At 48.9% G+C, this 17,284-nt stretch overlaps 7 protein-coding genes across 7 annotated transcripts; 4 read left to right on the top strand and 3 right to left on the bottom strand.

The window, feature by feature from the left end:
* Positions 1-185: 185 nt before the first annotated feature.
* On the top strand, positions 186-2,064 carry MCYG_04209 (TPR repeat protein; the record flags this gene model as incomplete). The annotated part of the gene is made up of 4 exons (XM_002846426.1): positions 186-349; positions 420-450; positions 643-712; positions 902-2,064. 4 exons carry the CDS (start codon positions 186-188, stop codon positions 2,062-2,064), a joined length of 1,428 nt encoding a protein of 475 aa, XP_002846472.1.
* A 309-nt stretch (positions 2,065-2,373) lies between these two features.
* Positions 2,374-5,649, bottom strand: MCYG_04208 (conserved hypothetical protein; the record flags this gene model as incomplete). The annotated part of the gene is made up of 1 exon (XM_002846425.1): positions 2,374-5,649. One exon carries the CDS (start codon positions 5,647-5,649, stop codon positions 2,374-2,376), a length of 3,276 nt encoding a protein of 1,091 aa, XP_002846471.1.
* Positions 5,650-5,884: 235 nt separating this feature from the next.
* MCYG_04207 (conserved hypothetical protein) lies at positions 5,885-6,718 on the top strand (the record flags this gene model as incomplete). Its single annotated transcript, XM_002846424.1, has 1 exon — positions 5,885-6,718. The coding sequence occupies one exon, from the start codon at positions 5,885-5,887 to the stop codon at positions 6,716-6,718; it is 834 nt and encodes a 277-aa protein (XP_002846470.1).
* A 725-nt stretch (positions 6,719-7,443) lies between these two features.
* On the bottom strand, positions 7,444-8,812 carry MCYG_04206 (conserved hypothetical protein; the record flags this gene model as incomplete). The annotated part of the gene is made up of 5 exons (XM_002846423.1): positions 7,444-7,836; positions 7,897-8,010; positions 8,074-8,165; positions 8,242-8,599; positions 8,669-8,812. The coding sequence occupies 5 exons, from the start codon at positions 8,810-8,812 to the stop codon at positions 7,444-7,446; spliced, it is 1,101 nt and encodes a 366-aa protein (XP_002846469.1).
* A 780-nt stretch (positions 8,813-9,592) lies between these two features.
* MCYG_04205 (uncharacterized protein) lies at positions 9,593-10,350 on the top strand (the record flags this gene model as incomplete). The annotated part of the gene is made up of 3 exons (XM_002846422.1): positions 9,593-9,658; positions 9,842-9,999; positions 10,239-10,350. 3 exons carry the CDS (start codon positions 9,593-9,595, stop codon positions 10,348-10,350), a joined length of 336 nt encoding a protein of 111 aa, XP_002846468.1.
* Positions 10,351-11,561: 1,211 nt separating this feature from the next.
* Positions 11,562-13,229, bottom strand: MCYG_04204 (conserved hypothetical protein; the record flags this gene model as incomplete). The annotated part of the gene is made up of 1 exon (XM_002846421.1): positions 11,562-13,229. One exon carries the CDS (start codon positions 13,227-13,229, stop codon positions 11,562-11,564), a length of 1,668 nt encoding a protein of 555 aa, XP_002846467.1.
* An 813-nt stretch (positions 13,230-14,042) lies between these two features.
* On the top strand, positions 14,043-16,116 carry MCYG_04203 (sulfur metabolite repression control protein; the record flags this gene model as incomplete). The annotated part of the gene is made up of 2 exons (XM_002846420.1): positions 14,043-14,507; positions 14,557-16,116. The coding sequence occupies 2 exons, from the start codon at positions 14,043-14,045 to the stop codon at positions 16,114-16,116; spliced, it is 2,025 nt and encodes a 674-aa protein (XP_002846466.1).
* Positions 16,117-17,284: the final 1,168 nt, after the last annotated feature.

Below are 17,284 nucleotides of genomic sequence, written 5' to 3'. Positions count from 1 at the left end.
CAATAATAATGACTCGTCATCTTTACTATTACCCTCTAACTGTATTCGATGATATTTCGGGCTCCAATATTCATGGTTAAATGTACATATTCCACAGTTATCTATTCTATTTTTGTTTGAGAAAACAATCATCCTCAAGACCTCCAACGTCAGATTGAACAAGATGCCACTCAGAAGATACCACCATGCCCCATCAATATCATATGATCCACCAAGATAAAACTGTTGATGTGCCTTATTGCCTGATAAATATTTCTTCTGGTCAGGGACATCTTAGCTTAATAGTTGGCCCCTATTGGCGAATATATCAATACTCGGGTATAAGACATGTAGATGCTCTTGTGGGGCCGTAGTTATGGAGCCTGAAGCGCCCATATAAGCATATTCTCATCCACCCAGTTGCATATAACCATTATCAGGTTGTTGTACTCCGAAGCTATTACTTACTATGTAAGTAGAGGGAAGGGAAGGCTGGGCTACAGCTAGTTAACTACTCAGAGGTCGAAACCGTATAGGTGAGGCTGTGGTTCAGCCTTGCTTTTACCTTGAGCAGCTACATCAACCAATATAATTAATGGATATATATAGGGACCATCGTATCAGTTACGAGGGATGCGCCGCACAGGCTGACCAGCACTACAGGGGTTTCCATGTCAGGCTGAGGTTCGAATAAGCGCTTATGATCGCGGATCAGCCTCAAAATTAAGCCTGAGTAACCTTTGAAAGAGGCACAGGCCGCCTGTGCCTCAGTTATAAATTTGTCTGCCTCCCAGTCTATATTCTGTGCGTAGCTGAGATGCACCTAGCATCGGTATTCCTTCGTCTGCATTGCTCCTCCGATATTAATGTAAGTAGCCTAAGAGTTCTACATCGCCCGGATACTCACCTAACTGTCCTGTAGATCATCTCGTGCCTAAGTGCATATTAACCCTCATTATATACCGTTCAGGAGAAAATATGGGTCGTTTTCGCCGTCTGTTTGGCCTGGAGCCTCGTCCCAAAGGTTCGACTAAAAATACCCCTGCTCCTCAGGTTAGACCGAACTCCGGAAACGGGGGTTTTTCGACAACCTCACAGAGACAAGGGGGAATTCCTAGGATACATCCTGGGCCTTTAAGGATAATTTTGCTTGGGCATGAGGCAACAAAGTGGAAGAAAAACCTGAAAAAAGGAAAATTCGATGAAACGGTGAAGATGGTCCAAGAGAATCTAGAGTTGAAGAAGAGAGAGTTTGGCGAAAAGCACGAAGAAACAGCGGCTGCTATGTACAATCTCTCTGTCTTGTTCTATGGAGGGCGCAAGCTTGAGGAAGCCGAGGAGCTGAGCAGACAGGCTCTGAGTATATTCGAAGAGCTGCTTGATTCCCATCATCCGTCGATAGTCATAGTTATGTCCATTCGTACACATATCCTTTTGTTGCTGGACAAGCCGGAGCACACCGTGGAGAAGTATCGACTTGCTCTGAAGGTGTCCCAGGAACTTCATGGGCCCGAACATTCAGACACTATAATAGCAATGGACAGTTTGGCAGAGATACTTCGACGTGAAGGAGAGTTTCAGGAGGCCGAGGGCATCCAGCGCCAATTATTGAAGTTGAAAGCAAAATTGTCGGGTCCGAAGCATTCAAGCACACTGGACACTATGAACAATCTCGCAGAGGTGCTCAAGTCCCAGGGCCAGTATGTTGAAGCAGAAGAGCTCCATACACAGGGGCTCCAGCTAAGGAAGGAAACTATGGGACCTGAGCATCCAGATACGCTGAGCACCATGAATAACTTGGGGTTAGTGCTCAGCGGTCAGGGAAAGTATCAGGAGGCTGAGGAGGTACACCGGCAAGAGCTTGAGTTGAGGGAAAAGGCCCTGGGTCCTGAAAATCCACTCACGCAATACTGCATGGTTAACCTCACAGAAGTACTCTATAACCAGGGTAAATTTAAAGAGGCGTTGGAAATGCACGAGCAAGCAGCTGAGTTGAGCAAGAAGGTGTTAGGCCCTGATCACCCGTCAACTTTGAGAACGTTGAATAGCCTAGCAAAGGCTCGTCATCTGCGGAATGTGGAATAAGTAAGTGTAGGTTGGCGTTCACCAGGCTGTAGTGGAGAAGTTTTATTGGAATAGTTGGGTATCAATGGAACTCGGCTGAGGGTGAAGAACGAGAAGCTTGCTGATTGAAGCTGAAAGGACAATGTATCGAAATGATTTCTTAGCTTAATTTTCAGTATTGAACGGCAGTTACTTAGCAAGCTTTTTCTGAGGCTCTCCTTCACAACTTGTGCAGTACTTGCCAGTTCCCTGCATATAGAGCTATCCTATCAGTAACACATCCAATATCTTAACAGGGCAGAGGCTATATGGAAGCTTCTTTTGACGTTGTCAAGGCCCGTAGTGAACGAATTGTGCCCAATTCAGCGGTCTCTTCAGGTCTGTTGTCCAAACCTCCATCACACTCTCACGCAGTGCTTTCGAGGCATCTCTATCTCCCCACTGTGTGTTTCTATTACGGAAGAGGGACGAGTAAAAACCCCGGGCAACTTCTGCGCACACTCTATCAATAGAAGGCCACAAACATCCGATAACATGTCTGAACCCAGCAACCTGAAAACCGGTGACTACATGAATTTCTTCATCTATCAGTTTCGCCACTCTGTTCTCGGCAGTCGAGCATGCAGAAAGATAAGCAATTCGAGCGTTCTTGAGATTTATTTTCGAAAGGTCCCGTACTGTCATAATATCTTGCTTCAAATCTGACCCATCGTTTTTTTGAAATATCAGCCCACTGCTCGACGGGTCTGTTTGGTCTGTGTATCCATGGCAAGCAAAGTGCACAAACGCGCAATCGTCTAGCGTTTTAAGGATCTCGTCAGTGCTAGGTTGGGTAAGTTGTTTTGGTGTAATAACACCATCAAGTGCTTGTACAACTCCATCTTTCTCAGTTGAAACTCCGGGTAGTTTCACCAGGCCGGGAGTAGTTCCCATAGTAGCAATAAGAAAGTGACCATTAATATCATCCTTGGAGCTTAATCCACTTCTTGAATGGGTGAGTGCTTTGATGGAAGGTGTGTACGAGGATAAAGTTGTATAATAAGCATTGTCAGTCAACCCCGAAGAGTAGTCTCCAGCAGCGTGGAATGGCATCGAGCTGGCAAGGCCAGATCCAATCCACCATACTCTGGGGGGCTCTTCTTTTAGAGGTTCCATAAAGCCGTTAATATGTTTCAGAATTGGGCTGACGCATACTCTCCATAGCCATGACAGGTAGCCTAGGTATTCTTTATTTTTCTTACCGCGTTCCACTTTGCTGCCATTCCATTGCTTCTGCAACCAAGGTTGTGCTTCTGACGCTGCCATCATGGGGAGTCGTACAATTCGAACTGAGGTTGAGGTAACAACGATTGCGTCGCTTCGTATTGTGGTCACATTGACAATTATGATATTACCATCCGCGGCACATTTTTGCATTTCCGCTATGTTTTGACTTAGTAAATAGCGTTGGTAACCCGGAAGAGTCCTAATTTTCTGAATGCATGCGTCAAGCTCTTTTACGGCGGTGCGACGTCGCTGTACATGTTGCTCCAAATCTGGAGCCCCATCATCGTGGGGTTTGTTGACTTCCTCAAGAAGGCTCCTATAAGAGTTACCAAGCTCCGGGCACAGCTTGCTGATTCCCGAAATATCACTCCGATCATCCACCAGCTGGCCGATAATGACTGCCCGGCCACTTTCAAGAGATTGAAGCGCTTTATCAGGCTTTTGCGAATCCAGAAATAGCGAGCAGGCATCGGCCGCTATACCGGCAAACATAGAAACAACAAACTGTCGGTCTTGAAGATCCAGAGACCTACTGTTAATGATGGGTAGATGATCTATAGCCCTTTTTGCAAGTTGGGCAGCTATTGCAAACTCCCCCTGCAGTGGGAGTAACTTGAGAAGCCTTGAAGCTGCGCGCAGGCGATGGAACGGTATGCCATTCTGGCAATTCCATGCTCTGAAAAAAATACCACAAGCTCTAGCGAGATCCTGCCTGAGCAGTGTCCTTTCATATCGACATTCAATATGATTTCCTAAATTGATCAAATATGCCACTTGATTAGGATGGTTTGCAGGGGTCAAGTCAATAGCTTGTTCTATCAGTTGGATAGCCTCGTCAAGGTCAGGTATATCACCCACACTTTGATATCGAGCCTTGAGTTTATTTCCAAGGTTATTTAAATAGCTCGGCCGACTGGAAGCGTCCTTTGGAATCAGCTCAACGGCTTGCCGTGTCAAACAAATCGCCTCTTCTAAGGTTTGGGCTTCTCTATTTCGCCTATAAATGTGGCTAAGTCTATTTCCTAGATTAGTTAGGAATATTGCTCGGTCAGGATGATCATCTGGGGTAAGGTCCACAGCCTGCCGTGATATTTGGATGGCCTCTTCGATGCTCCGAATGTCATCCGTTCTTTCATATTGTCGTTCAAGTAGGTTTGCCAGGTTGTTCAAGTGTTCAGCATGCTCGGGATGGTTGTCCGGCGACCGATCTACTGACGACCGTGCCGCTCGAATTGCTCTATTGAGATCTAGTAGCTCGCCCGTTCTTTCATACCGATTTTTGAGTTTCATTGCAAGGTTAGCAAGCCAGCCTACCCGAGCAGGAAGGTCATTTGGACACAAGTTAACCGCCTTCTGTGATAACTGGATAGACTCGTTGATGTCTTGCTTTTCCCCTGTTCTCATATATCGATTCTCAAGTTTATTTGCTAGATCGTTCAATCTTCGCGGTAGGCCAGGATGGCGATTTGGAGTAGACTTTATCGCCATCCGTCCTAATTGAATTGCTTCCTCGATGTCTTGCATATTTCCAGTTCTTTCATATCGGCTTTCAAGCTTATTTCCAAGGTCGTTCATGATTCTTGCCCGTTCAGGACGACTCTCTGGAGTGTCCATGAGGGTTTGTCTTGTTATTTGGATGGCGGCTTCAAGGTCGGCCACATCTCCTATACGAATATATCTGTTTTCAAGTTGATTTCCAAGGTTGCTTAGCCAGATTCTTCTTTTGTCTGGATGGCCTTCTGGTGTCAATTCAATAGCTTGTCTCGTTAGTCGGATTGCAACTTCTAGGTCTTGTATCTCTCCGATCCTTTTATACCGTTCGCTAAGCCAGTTTGATAAGTTATTTAATAACATTGGACGATTCGGGCCAGAGAGGTCCAACTCGACGGCTCGCCGCGATATAGAAATTGCCTCCTCTAGGCTTTTCATCTCTCCAGTTTTGTCGTAGTGGAATCCGAGCTGGTTCCCAAGATTGGTTAAGAAACCGGCAAGCTCAGGATGATTTTCTGAAAATGTAATGACCTGTCGTGTCACTTCAATGGCTTCCTCAAGATCTGATATACCCCCTGTCCCTTCGTAGCGGCCCATAAGCATGATTCCTAGGTTGTTAAGCCGGCTAGCCATGAGAGGGTGGCCTTCCGGCGTCCACTGTACTGCTAACCTCACATATTTGATAGCGTCATTAATGTCGCCTATATTCCCGGTATTTTTGTATTTTTCGTAGCGAACAAGGGCAAAATGTGATGGCACCTTACATGCATCTTGACTGGCAATAGCTAGAAAATCGTCCACCACTCGGAGCGGGTGATCAAGGTCGACACCGAGGACTTTTCCTTCCATATATGTCTTTGTTTGTGGATCTAGTGGTGATGGTTAAGATCAAGGTGCGCTCAAAAATGGGGCTGGAGGTTATTGCTGACAAGAGGAGATACCATATTTTATACATGCGGGGCTCGATGAGGCTGACAACTGATAAAACCTGGAGGCTGAGGATCTGCCTAGCCAAGAGGCATTACTTGACTGTAGCTTTGGCATGTTACCAGACACCAAATACATACACTTCTATTCATCAACTATGCCATCATCCAGCATTCTTTTCCCACAGTTCTTCCTGCCCCTGGAGTCCCTTAAGCTGGGCCGCTTCACTATTAGCATAAGCTACCCACACCAAGATTACCATGATCCGCCGTGTGCAGGCGTCCGAGAGACCATCGTTTCATCTCGAGAAGACTTCAGTGGTTCAAAAATTGGAGATTCTCGCGCCGGGTTTAAATCCACGCTTGTTTCCTTCATGTCGTCTGGCATCTCAAAACGACTGAACACGGAGATCCGCATCACTGCGGAGCAAGTGACGACATACATGCTCGGAAACTCTGCTCAATGGTTTGCAGAGGCCATGAGCTTAGAATTAACCAGAAAATGGGTTGAAATGGCCATTGATCAGGGCGACGATATATACGTCATCGTTGGCTTTCACACCGTATCAAATGCTTGCATTTCCGAAGAGTCTGTGCAAGGAAAGGCAGTGTCAGGTCAGATCAAGATACCCCTTGGCCTCAATTTTGCTGCTATTGGTAGCGTTTTACCGTTCGCAAACATCGCGGATCCTCGTGTTGCTGGTCATCACCAGGTCATTGAAGGAAGGCAGGCGCAATATGCAGTACCTGGAGAACAAGTCTGCGCGCTGCAGTTCCGCAAAGTTCGTTACCGATGGCTTTCGAGCAAGGCTAACAAGGCATTCCTGTCCAAGAACCCCAGGTGGGTTTGCTACGAGAGATCTCGAGACGAAGAAGAGGGAGAAGAAGACATGATTGAAGTTGAGATGACAGAGTTGGACGAGCCGGATACCGACTGGGACAGGGGCGTGTCTTCGGAGGGAGATGTCTTGCTTCTACACCCTCTCGAATGACGGTTCTGATATGTACGAGGGAGTCAAGTAAACCTTCTATATGGGCTTCTGTTAAAAGCTCGCCTTCTTCATATCAAATCCTTAAGCAAGCCGGAAAATCACGTGAAATGCCGAGAACTATAATCGGAATAATTTCGGCCCGTGAATGCTGATAAATAAGGTTTCATAATATAGTTTAAGTAGTTTATGCTTATATAAGACAGGGTTTGTCCCGCCAGAAACGACCTCTCACTGCCTCTTTACTGGAATCTCCTTGTTGATATTTTGATATTTTGACTTCGCATGTTTGATGGTATACATCGGATCAAGGCTGTGAGGTTATATCGTGATTATGAGGCTTGTCAGGCGGGTGCCACTTTGGGCGTGATGGCTTGAGCGGCTCGGCTCTCAGGGGCTCGGGACGAAAACGAAAACGGGAGACGTCTTCGGACCGCACTTCACATCATACATGTCAAAATATCCACGAAATACGAGCTCCAGCTTGACATTCTCCATATACATACTACCACATCAAGAGAGGTGCAGCCAATTTCGCCTTTGATTCGGTGGGACGAAGAAAATTCTTCAAGAGTAAAAAGGTTAAATAACTATGTAAGTATACAGAAGAAAGCCGAGTATTTCTCCGGCAATATGGACGGAACACCACCCATCTCCATAAGCACTCCATAAAGACCCCTTATGGTAAATGAATAACAAGGATAAAATAAAATAAAAAACCAATTCCTCTAAAACGCCTGACCTGGGTATTTCTTGTCTTCGTGACCGGACTCGGTTCTTGAGCTCTCAACATCAACATTATATGTCTTTTGTACAAGGATTCCGCCGTCCATCTTGTCCTGGTCCTCCACTTTCATGATCTCCTCTGTGCTCTCCGACTTGTCAACCATGGTAAGCTCCGTCTGAGTAATCGTGTAAGGGTCTTTGACCTTTCTTTTCGATGATCCGCTGCTGTTGTTATACTTATGGCTCTCACTTGTGTCCTGGTATTGTTCACCACCAAAGATACTTTTCCAGAATCGGGGTTTCGTGATCGGGTAGACCAAAGGTGCCTGGCCGACAATAACAGCAACAAAATCTTCACGGATAGACCATAGGGCTCCATCACCATGGCGTTTTAGCTAGACGGGGAGAGTCAGTACTAGTTCTATTCAGGCCTTGATATGTAAAGTTTAACATACCTTGAAAATAAGCACGACACGGACAACTGCCGCAATCATACAGAACATGCCGAGACCGAAGAGCATCAGTAGACCAATCTTGCGCATGACGCTAGCTTGGACGCGCAAAACCATCTAGAAATATCCGCGTTAGACGGAAGTATGCAAATGAAAAGGCTTGGTAGAATAGATGCTTACCGGAATGGGAATGAGAATGATGCACATATCTGTAAGGACATTCAAAACTGCGACAGTGTAAAACGTCACAGGGTTTTGTGGATAGCATTGGCCTGCATTTATATTGCGTCAGCTCCTATGGTTTCCCGCTTTGTTAAACGGTGATGGGGATATATCGAAACAACTCACCTCCTGGGTTTGGATACACTTGCCATAACTTGGTGAAAGGGACACATGCCAAGCAGAATGTGAGGATAGAAGCAATTCCAGCTGCAGCGACGAATCCAAAAGCTGGAAGAATGAATCGCTCTATCCGCAGCCCTCTAACGAGCCGCCGATAGAAAAAGAGCATATTAAACTTCAGACTCCAGACAATGGTGGCGTAGCTTAGGAAGCCGAATGTGAAGAGCTTCGAGCCATATTCCCAATCTTTCCATTGGTCCAAAGGTAAACTCGCCCGTTGCTCGTCTGTCAACACTGATGTATGCTTTCCTCCAGCTTGGACTAAGAAAACATGTGCAATTATAGAGACTGTGGTGTATACCAGCTAATATAAACATTAATATCCACGATATTGGCGGGCTAGTTGGGTAATGAAAGGGGTGGTTTTGCTCACCCAAGTAAACCAGACGAGATAGTCATCAGGGCCGTAACCTTGGATTCCAACCAGTCTTGTTCGAACGAACACTCTCGCTCCGATCATAGTAGACCCTATGGCGTAAAGAGTCCATGTTTCAACTAGGACTGGTGTCAAATCCATGACTGGCTGATGCTGGTGACTGGCTGAATGCTGATGACGGATAGGGTGAAGTTGGACGAAGGAAGGAAATCTCTGGACACTTTCAACCTGAAATTCTGCCTACGAGAAAGAGGGAATCGGGAGAAAGGATGTCGTCGTTTAAAGCTTATGGACCAACTCAGGACCAGCCAGCATGGAGGGTCCATCTTCTGGGGATTTATACGAACGTCCCATCCGCTGTGTTAAGCTAAATGGGACACTTCGTTCGGGTGCAGTTTGGCTGCGGTAGGACCCATCCGAATAAATTTTACATAGGGTATTTTGGTGGCTTCACTATCGCCCGTTTCCCGTACTCGGCCAGGTCTAGCGGGCGTTAAATCCTGAAGATCTTTTCTGGAGTCTCCCGCGTCAGAAGCCAAAGTTGCTTTTATTGCTTATTCCTGATGAAGAGCGTCAGTCAACCATGTTCAATTGAATGGACAGAAGAATGTCGGGTTGTTAGGTATACCTTGCTGTTTCCGCCGGGGAGGCAAGGTGAGCTATCCAAACCAGCGGAGCGGATCTTTTCCATGCATGCAAGACGGCCGGGATTAGTTATCCAGTCGTTTTAATATTGCGTGCATAATAATAATTCCGTGAGATGGTATGTATTTGTCCAGGGGGGGGAACTTCCATATACTTAGCCGCAAAAGTGACACCAAACATATACTATGCACGGAGAATAGCGGGGATAAATAAACATAATATGATAGCGAAGATGCCAACTCTGGATATGAAAAAATACTAAAAAAGGAGTGCAAAATGATTCCAAGGGGAACAGTGCAGGATGAGCCGGGATCCGGTGATGATGGCCTACCATTGAACGGGGTAGTTGGGTTTGAAACTGTCCTTGATCTGGGCACCTTTGGTTTTGACCTCCCCTTTGCAATTGGCGATTGGTATATCCGTACCTTGATCTAGCAGTATTAAGCAGTAATGCGATACCAAGAAGAGCTTAACCTGATATAAACCCCAAGACCTGCTCCTATATAGCACTAATACTATGAACAGGGAGGATGGAGGCAAGCCAAAGCTCTCTCTTCGTGGTTCAGCTGGAGATACAAATGCCCCGTTGGCTGTGTCCACCAACCTTATCAGCCCGTCCATTGGTGCCCTGAGCCACCATCCCAGGCGGCTTGGAGCCGTCTCTCCTTAGAACTGATGGTTCAGTGCGCCATTTTTGGGGTTGTCAGGGACTCTTGGAGCCGTCCCCGTAGAGGTGTTGTGCAGGGCGCCCTAGCGAAGTTCCCTGGCGTAGGGTTAAGAAGTACGGGGGAGGGAGGGAACGTATCGTCGGGAATCCGCCACTGAACTAATTTATTGTATCTAACCAAATTTGAGAGAACGAGAGAGAATTAGTTTCTCAGGTTAACCAGCCTGCTGTCAAAAATGTCTGCTAACTTGATAGACACATCACGGCCAGCAGCGTTGGATTGTCGGACTTGAAACACCAGGGCGAGGAGATTTATCGACAGAGACGAATATTACACATCGATTTTCGACATGCACCTGGTCCTTGAGAGACGGGAAGTAATATTTCGCCCTCTCTTTTGCAGCCCACAGAACACATACATCAAGCCGTCTAGCAAGGCAGATCTGGTCATTTAGATTCCTCTGCATCGGACAACCCCGTACTCTTCCTTTGCGGAGATGCGGATAACAATCATAAATGACAACAGGACTGTCAAGTCAAGGGATCGTTCGAAGGTTCTATCGTCTTCGAGCTATTGAAAGCATCGAGCCAAACATATGCAGGAAACGCTGTAGCCAAGCATCTTCCTACAACCGAGCCATCCTTGTCTGTATAAAACCATAAATAACAATGTGAGCCACAATCTGAATTCATACCAAACAGTCTTTTATCATATCTCTAGCGAACGAAGAATATGCAGGATCTCACGGCTACGGGTGGTATGCACCCCTGATATCGGGGAAGAGCTGACGGATCTCTCACGCCCTTCACCCGAGAGCAAGTATTGGTTCTCGAAAGAAACTAGAGCGTCTAGAACGGTTGGTTTTCGATCTTGTGGCGAGCTGTGAAAATGATAGTGATGACCTTCGTGCAACCACGACCTAGATATACTGCGTTTCCTGAGCGGCCGTCGATAACTAGTAGGAATCAATATGTTAGCGATGGGCGCATCGTTAGAACGATTTCTCGTCATGACATTTAGATCTGGGCTGTCTTTCTGTCTCCGTGGAATATTATAGAGTATCATCGTGTCGACGTCGATGGATCGTCTAGAGGCAAAACGTCTGTCCAGGTATGCATAGTAATGGCTCTAGCTTCCCTCCAGGCAAACCCTCAACACCCAGATGATGAAAAAAATAAAATATTTGTCTTACACCGATAAATTATCCTACTTGCTCATCCCTGTCTGTACTATTGAATCTCTCTTGCTCTGGCCACGCTTGATTTCCTAGCTGGACAGTGCTTGCATATGCACATTGCTTCATACTCTCCTCTTGCTATCGTGCGAGAGGAAGATGTAAGGAGATGGAAGATGTAAAGGGGTTCGATGGTTGCGACAGGAGGAGAGCTATGAGGATCAAAGAGAGCTCTGATGGGATGTTTATATACTACTAGTTCAGCTGCATCATACGACAGTCATGTTGCGGTTTACTCGTTTGAACAGTTGGTGTTAAAGCAAGGGTTAACTATTATTATTATTAGGTATGATACATATCGCACAAGATGATGGACGGTGTTATCCTGAACTGAAGAAAGGATTTATGAAGGGAGGTTTGCCCCTCTGGAGTTGAGGCGTGCGAATGCCTGCTCAATGACGTGCTTGGGTAGATTAGGGATGCTCTCGCCGAAATGATCTTCTTGTCTGCTCTCCTTGGCCGGAGCCTGGCCGCCGTCTTCTGGGTCAGCATGGTCGAGCTCCGTAGCGTCGTCGACTTGGGCGGCGTCCTCTGCACGTATCCTCTGAAACACCACTCTGCTCGGCCCAACGCTCAGGCCCGGCCAGATATCTGAAGGGAGATAGTCGCCCTGATCGATCCTGAAGGCCTCTCGTGCCTGCGCGTCTTCTTCATACAGGGCATCCAGCCTCGCGCGGGCATCCTTGAGGATATCTTCAGCAGCCTTTTTCGCGCTCATCCGCCGTGCAACTTCGAGAATGAGACCGTCGTATGCGTCTAGGAAGCCCATGTACAAGCCACGCAGGTCGTTCAGGTCAGCCATGCCTGACTCCATGCGTTCATGTTCTGTTTTCCATGTTTGCTCAAAACTGTGAGACTGCGCGACATACTCTGGCAAGCGGGTTGACTCAAACTCCGCCAGCCGGCGAAACACGGCGGTGGTGGACACGGAGGCTGCGATTAGTGAATCACGCTGTTCCAGGACTCTGTCTAAGGTTGATTCCATCTCGGCGATGCGATCCTGGATTTCGAGCACGACATCCTCCGCCTCTGCTGCGTCCTTGGCGATTACGTTGACCATATCGCGGTAATCTGAGTCGGTAAGAGGCTCAAGCTGCGGATTTGGAGTGTTGGCATCGTCGTTATCGCCGCCGGGTGGGTTTCCGCCGGCCCGGATCCCCACACCAACGTCGGTGGGGAGGTCGCCTGTGATGTTGCGTGCGACAACCCCGCCTCCTTCTGTGTGCTTGACTGCGGTGACGCATAGATCGAAGTGGCGGACCAGTGACTCCAGCAGGTCAGCCATCTCCTGCGCGTTCAGCTCGAGGGAGTGAAGAAACTCCGGTATCACTGCCGGGGACGGCATCTTGACCCGGGAGGCAGACGAAGAAGCAGACAGGCTCAGGGAGGAGACGGAGCCTCGTTTGACGGACAGCCTGTACTTGTCCAAAGCCAGTTGTATGGACTGAAGATCGTTATCGAATGCTCGATTGGACACGTCGAGCTCTGACTGGGCCGCGGTGACGTTATCGATGGCGTCCTTGAGCAGCGACTGAATGTCATCCACGGCATGCTCATCGATAAAGTCATGTAGCGTCTTGGACGCCTCCTCCTGCTCGGGACGAAACGCCGGCTCCAGGGTGGTCTCCCGCAAGCTGTCGAGGGTCTGCTGCAGCCGGCCGTCGACGGCATCCAGCTCCTTGATGGCGGCAGCGAACTCGGCCCGGCCACGGTGGGCTACGTCTTCCACTTCGGTCCTTACCTTGAAGAGGAGGCGGATCTGCTCATCCAGGCCTCGACGAAGGAAACTGGTCCGGGCCGCGACGACGACGCTCTCCTCCAGCGCGGTGCGGGCGGTGGTGACGATCTCGTTGGCCCTCCAGACATGGTGGATGGAGGAGAGGGACCGCTTGGCGGCTGCAAGGTGCGACACCAAGGTATCCAGATCTGGCTGGGCATGCGACAGGCTCGTCTCCATCTCTTCTGACCTCTCGCTCTGCACGGAGGCAGAGCTCGCCGCGGAGGACATCATCTGTTATACTGCAGGGTATAGAAGTGGGTTTATGCACTATCGTATCGTGATAACCACAGCCAAACAGCTCAAAGTGCAGCCCCTGACGACGTCCTTGATAAATCGCATACAGAACAGTAGATAATAATAATAATAACGGGGGGAGACAGAGTCGGCACATGCCTTATCCGAGACGGTAGACTATAGCCAGTTAGCCTAAGACAGGGAGAGGCATAGTGGCCCGTCTGATTCGATGCCGTATCCCATCGACCGATGCACTCTCACGCTAGCTTCTACTAGCAGGGACAGGGCATGTAGTATAAGTCGAGAAGTGCAGCGGAAGATGTCGACAAACCTCATGAAGAAGACGAAGATGAAGTTGAAGTTGAAAAAGAAACGAAAAAAAAGACGTGATGAAGTGGCAGAATGACGGGAGTCCACGTGACCTACCCTGGGCGGTGAGGAAGGCGACGCCAAGACCAGTTTTGATCACGTCAGCAAGTCTTGGCGTGTTTTTTCCCTTTTCGCCGTTTTTCTTAAAAGGGGAAAAGTTGCACGCCACCAGAAGACTTTTGGATATAAAGAGAGAACGAGAGGCAAGACGAGAGAGACAAGACGAGAAGTGAAGACAAGAAGTGAAGACCGCGAGATGGGAGCTGGACTCTGCTTGGCTGTTGTTGGGTGTTGAGTCTCGGTAAACCTTGGCCCGAAGAGTTATATGACGATACCACATATATCAAGGCCTCTCCTCCCGTTCACCCTGCTCCGTACACATCTCGGACGGCACGACACACAAGATACTGATAGCTGCGCCAGGCTGTACGTTGGACCGTAATGGCGACAGACACTCCTCCACAGCTTGCTGGACCACCAACGCCCGCGATGGAGACTTTGGACCGGGATGTGGTGATGTCTCCGCGGAAGCGCAGACGGCTTTCGGCTTCTGCTGAACCAGAGCTCACAGAGCCGGAGTCAGACGGGACGTCTGGAGGACGGGGAGCTGCAGCAGAGGCACCAGAGACGGCAGCGCTAGAGCCCAAGTCTCTCTTCAATTCGACTTCTACTGAGAGCAGTATCACCAGCAGCAGCACCACCACCACCACCACCAGCTCTAGCTCCAGCATCGCTCCATTCCTGGCCAAACATATCAGGGACCAGCATGCGTCCAGGAACAGGTTTGCGCCGGCGGACTCGTCCCTACCCAGACGCAAGGCAGATTCAAAGTACTGCTACCGCCACCGGCCGGACCTAAAGTGCCGTCGTCAGGCGGATGAGCCTACGGTCGACCAGATGCAGAGGGTACGCATACCAAGACAAGCATATGACATTATACTGACATGATGTACAGGATCTATCTACCCTCTCCCAGAATGACCAGCAGAGCATCGCGCATTTCTGGTCCCTGTTCTCGGCCGCGCCTTCAAAGCATCGAAACCTCATGCTGCAGGGAATCGTTGCCCAGTGCTGCTTTCCGCAGCTCTCCTTCCTGTCAGCCAGCGTGCGAGACCTGATCCGCATAGACTTTGTGACGGCCTTGCCGCCGGAGATCTCCTTCAAGATCCTGTCTTACCTGGACACCGCCTCCTTGTGCAATGCCGCCCAGGTGTCTCGCAACTGGCGGCATCTGGCAGATGATGACGTTGTCTGGCATCGCATGTGTGAGCAGCATATCGATCGCAAATGCGAAAAGTGCGGATGGGGCCTCCCCATGCTGGACAGGAAGCGGTTGAAGGATACAAAACGCCAGGTGCAGCTACGGGCAGCCGGCAAGGAGGCCGTGACCGGCCGGCAGCAGCAGCAGCATCGGCCATGGAAGGCGGTCTACATGGATCGCTTCAAGGTCGGAACGAACTGGAAGTACGGCCGATGCACGACAACGATATTCAGGGGCCATACAAACGGCGTCATGTGCCTTCAGTTCGATGATAACATCCTCGCCACCGGTTCGTACGATGCCACTATCAAGATCTGGGACATCGAGACCGGCAAGGAGATACGCACGCTTCGAGGCCACGAGTCGACCATCCGCTGTCTGCAGTTCGACGATACCAAGCTCATCAGTGGAAGTCTTGATCGAACCATCAAGGTGTGGAGTTGGCGCTCGGGCGAGTGCATATCGACGTACACGGGCCACCAGGGCGGAGTTCTCTGCCTGCACTTTGACTCTACCACCCTTGCCTCAGGCTCAAAGGACAACACCATAAAGATCTGGAACTTCCAGGATAAGTCCACCCAGATCCTACGCGGACATACCGACTGGGTGAACGCGGTCAAGCTCGACACTGCCTCGCGCACCGTATTCTCTGCATCCGACGATCTGACCGTTCGCATCTGGGACTTGGATACCGGTAAATGCATCCACACCTATGCAGGCCATGTAGGCCAGGTCCAGCAGGTCCTACCACTGCCACGAGAGTTCGAGTTCAAACACACCTCCCACTGCGACGACGACAGGAGTGATCGCCTCTCTGGATCCGAATCCCCTGACCACCGGGCCAGCCACGACAGCAACCATGCGCCAGATCTGCCCACCACCTCCGCCCCTCCAACACAGCCCATGTCCCCCCTTTTCGAAGCCCTGTTCAACGAAGACCGCCCGGCTCCACCGCGCTACATGCTCACTGCCGCCCTCGACTCCACTCTTCGTCTGTGGGAGGTCCATACCGGCCGCTGTCTACGTACTTTCTTCGGCCACATCGAAGGCGTCTGGGGTCTGGCGGCCGACACCCTCCGCCTCGTCTCCGGCGCTCAGGACCATATGACTAAGGTCTGGGATCCCCGAACCGGAACCTGCGAACGGACGTTTACCGGCCATAGAGGACCTGTCACCTGTGTCTCCCTCAGCGATAGCCGTATGGCAACCGGAAGTGAAGACTGTGAAGTTCGAATGTATAGTTTCAAAGCTTGATTTCGACATGTTTGATTATCTTCTTTCTTTCCTTTGCGCTTCCAGTGTTGGTTTACCTTGCTTGACTTTGTTTATACCCAGCATTTGCATTGGTGAGTTTTCTGATCTTGATGCTCAGTTCGCAAGAATATTCTGTTTGTGTGCTATCTTGTATCGAATATACCCGGCTTAGTGTCCTCATGGTTTTGGCGTCTATCACTTCCCGGGGCTGCTCACTTGATGTACTTTGAATGATTATAATGACATATCATGACTCTATACACGCTTCCTATTTCCCTGATTCAATATTCCCTCGTATAGTCCATTACTCTCTGTCAAGATTCAATACTATATAACTATTACACTGCCTTAGCCTGCATCAAAATTATCTGGAATGATACGCGGTGATTGCTACTCCTTATTTATTTACCCGGTGAGTCTCTAGTTTGCCCTTCATGCAATTATCCTTCGCTAACAAATACTACCAGTGTCAATGGCAAACAATCCCCAGTTCACTCCAGCAATGCCATGTTCCTGTCTATATAAACCCTTATGTCTCCCCAGGCTTTCACTGCTATCCAGGCTGCCCAATAACATTATATACGGGGACATTTTGATATCCTACCGCTTCTCAATTCCATATATAGTCACTGCAATATATTCATGATACCCCGGTTGTTCATGGAATTATACCTTCTCCCACCAACAGGTCTTTCACCATAGTTGAAAACCCGTTTATACGCTGCGATGATGGTGAAGATGATGCCGAATCTTCTCGTGTCATACATCTACCGCACATGGAGTTCTCCAAAATACCGTCAATATATTTACACCGTTCTCTGTTTCTCATACTCAGTCTCCGTCACTGATGTCCGCATCTGCACCTGTATCATTTGAACGGTACTTTGGGAAGTTCCATCACCTTGGCTTGCCGTGTCTCTCGGTCGTCGGTTTACTGGTGCATGTATACTATATAACAGGCTCTCTTGCCTGTCTTACTCCGTTTCTCTGCCAGCATCTTTGCAAAACCTTTGGAGTATGGAGTTCGAATCATATTCTCGTGCCGCTACCGCTGCTAGAATTATACTCTCTAGTCCACAGTTCGCCGCTGTTTAACCCATCTATTGCTGGAGTGTACTTAGTATACATCTCCGGAGAAAGACGATAGCTATACGAGGAAGAGCATAGC

The sequence above is a fragment of the Microsporum canis genome, genomic scaffold (genome assembly GCF_000151145.1).
Source record: "Microsporum canis CBS 113480 supercont1.4 genomic scaffold, whole genome shotgun sequence".
Taxonomy (NCBI): domain Eukaryota; kingdom Fungi; phylum Ascomycota; class Eurotiomycetes; order Onygenales; family Arthrodermataceae; genus Microsporum; species Microsporum canis.
Note: the sequence above shows the minus strand (reverse complement) of the source record. Positions and strands in the feature narration are given on the sequence as shown.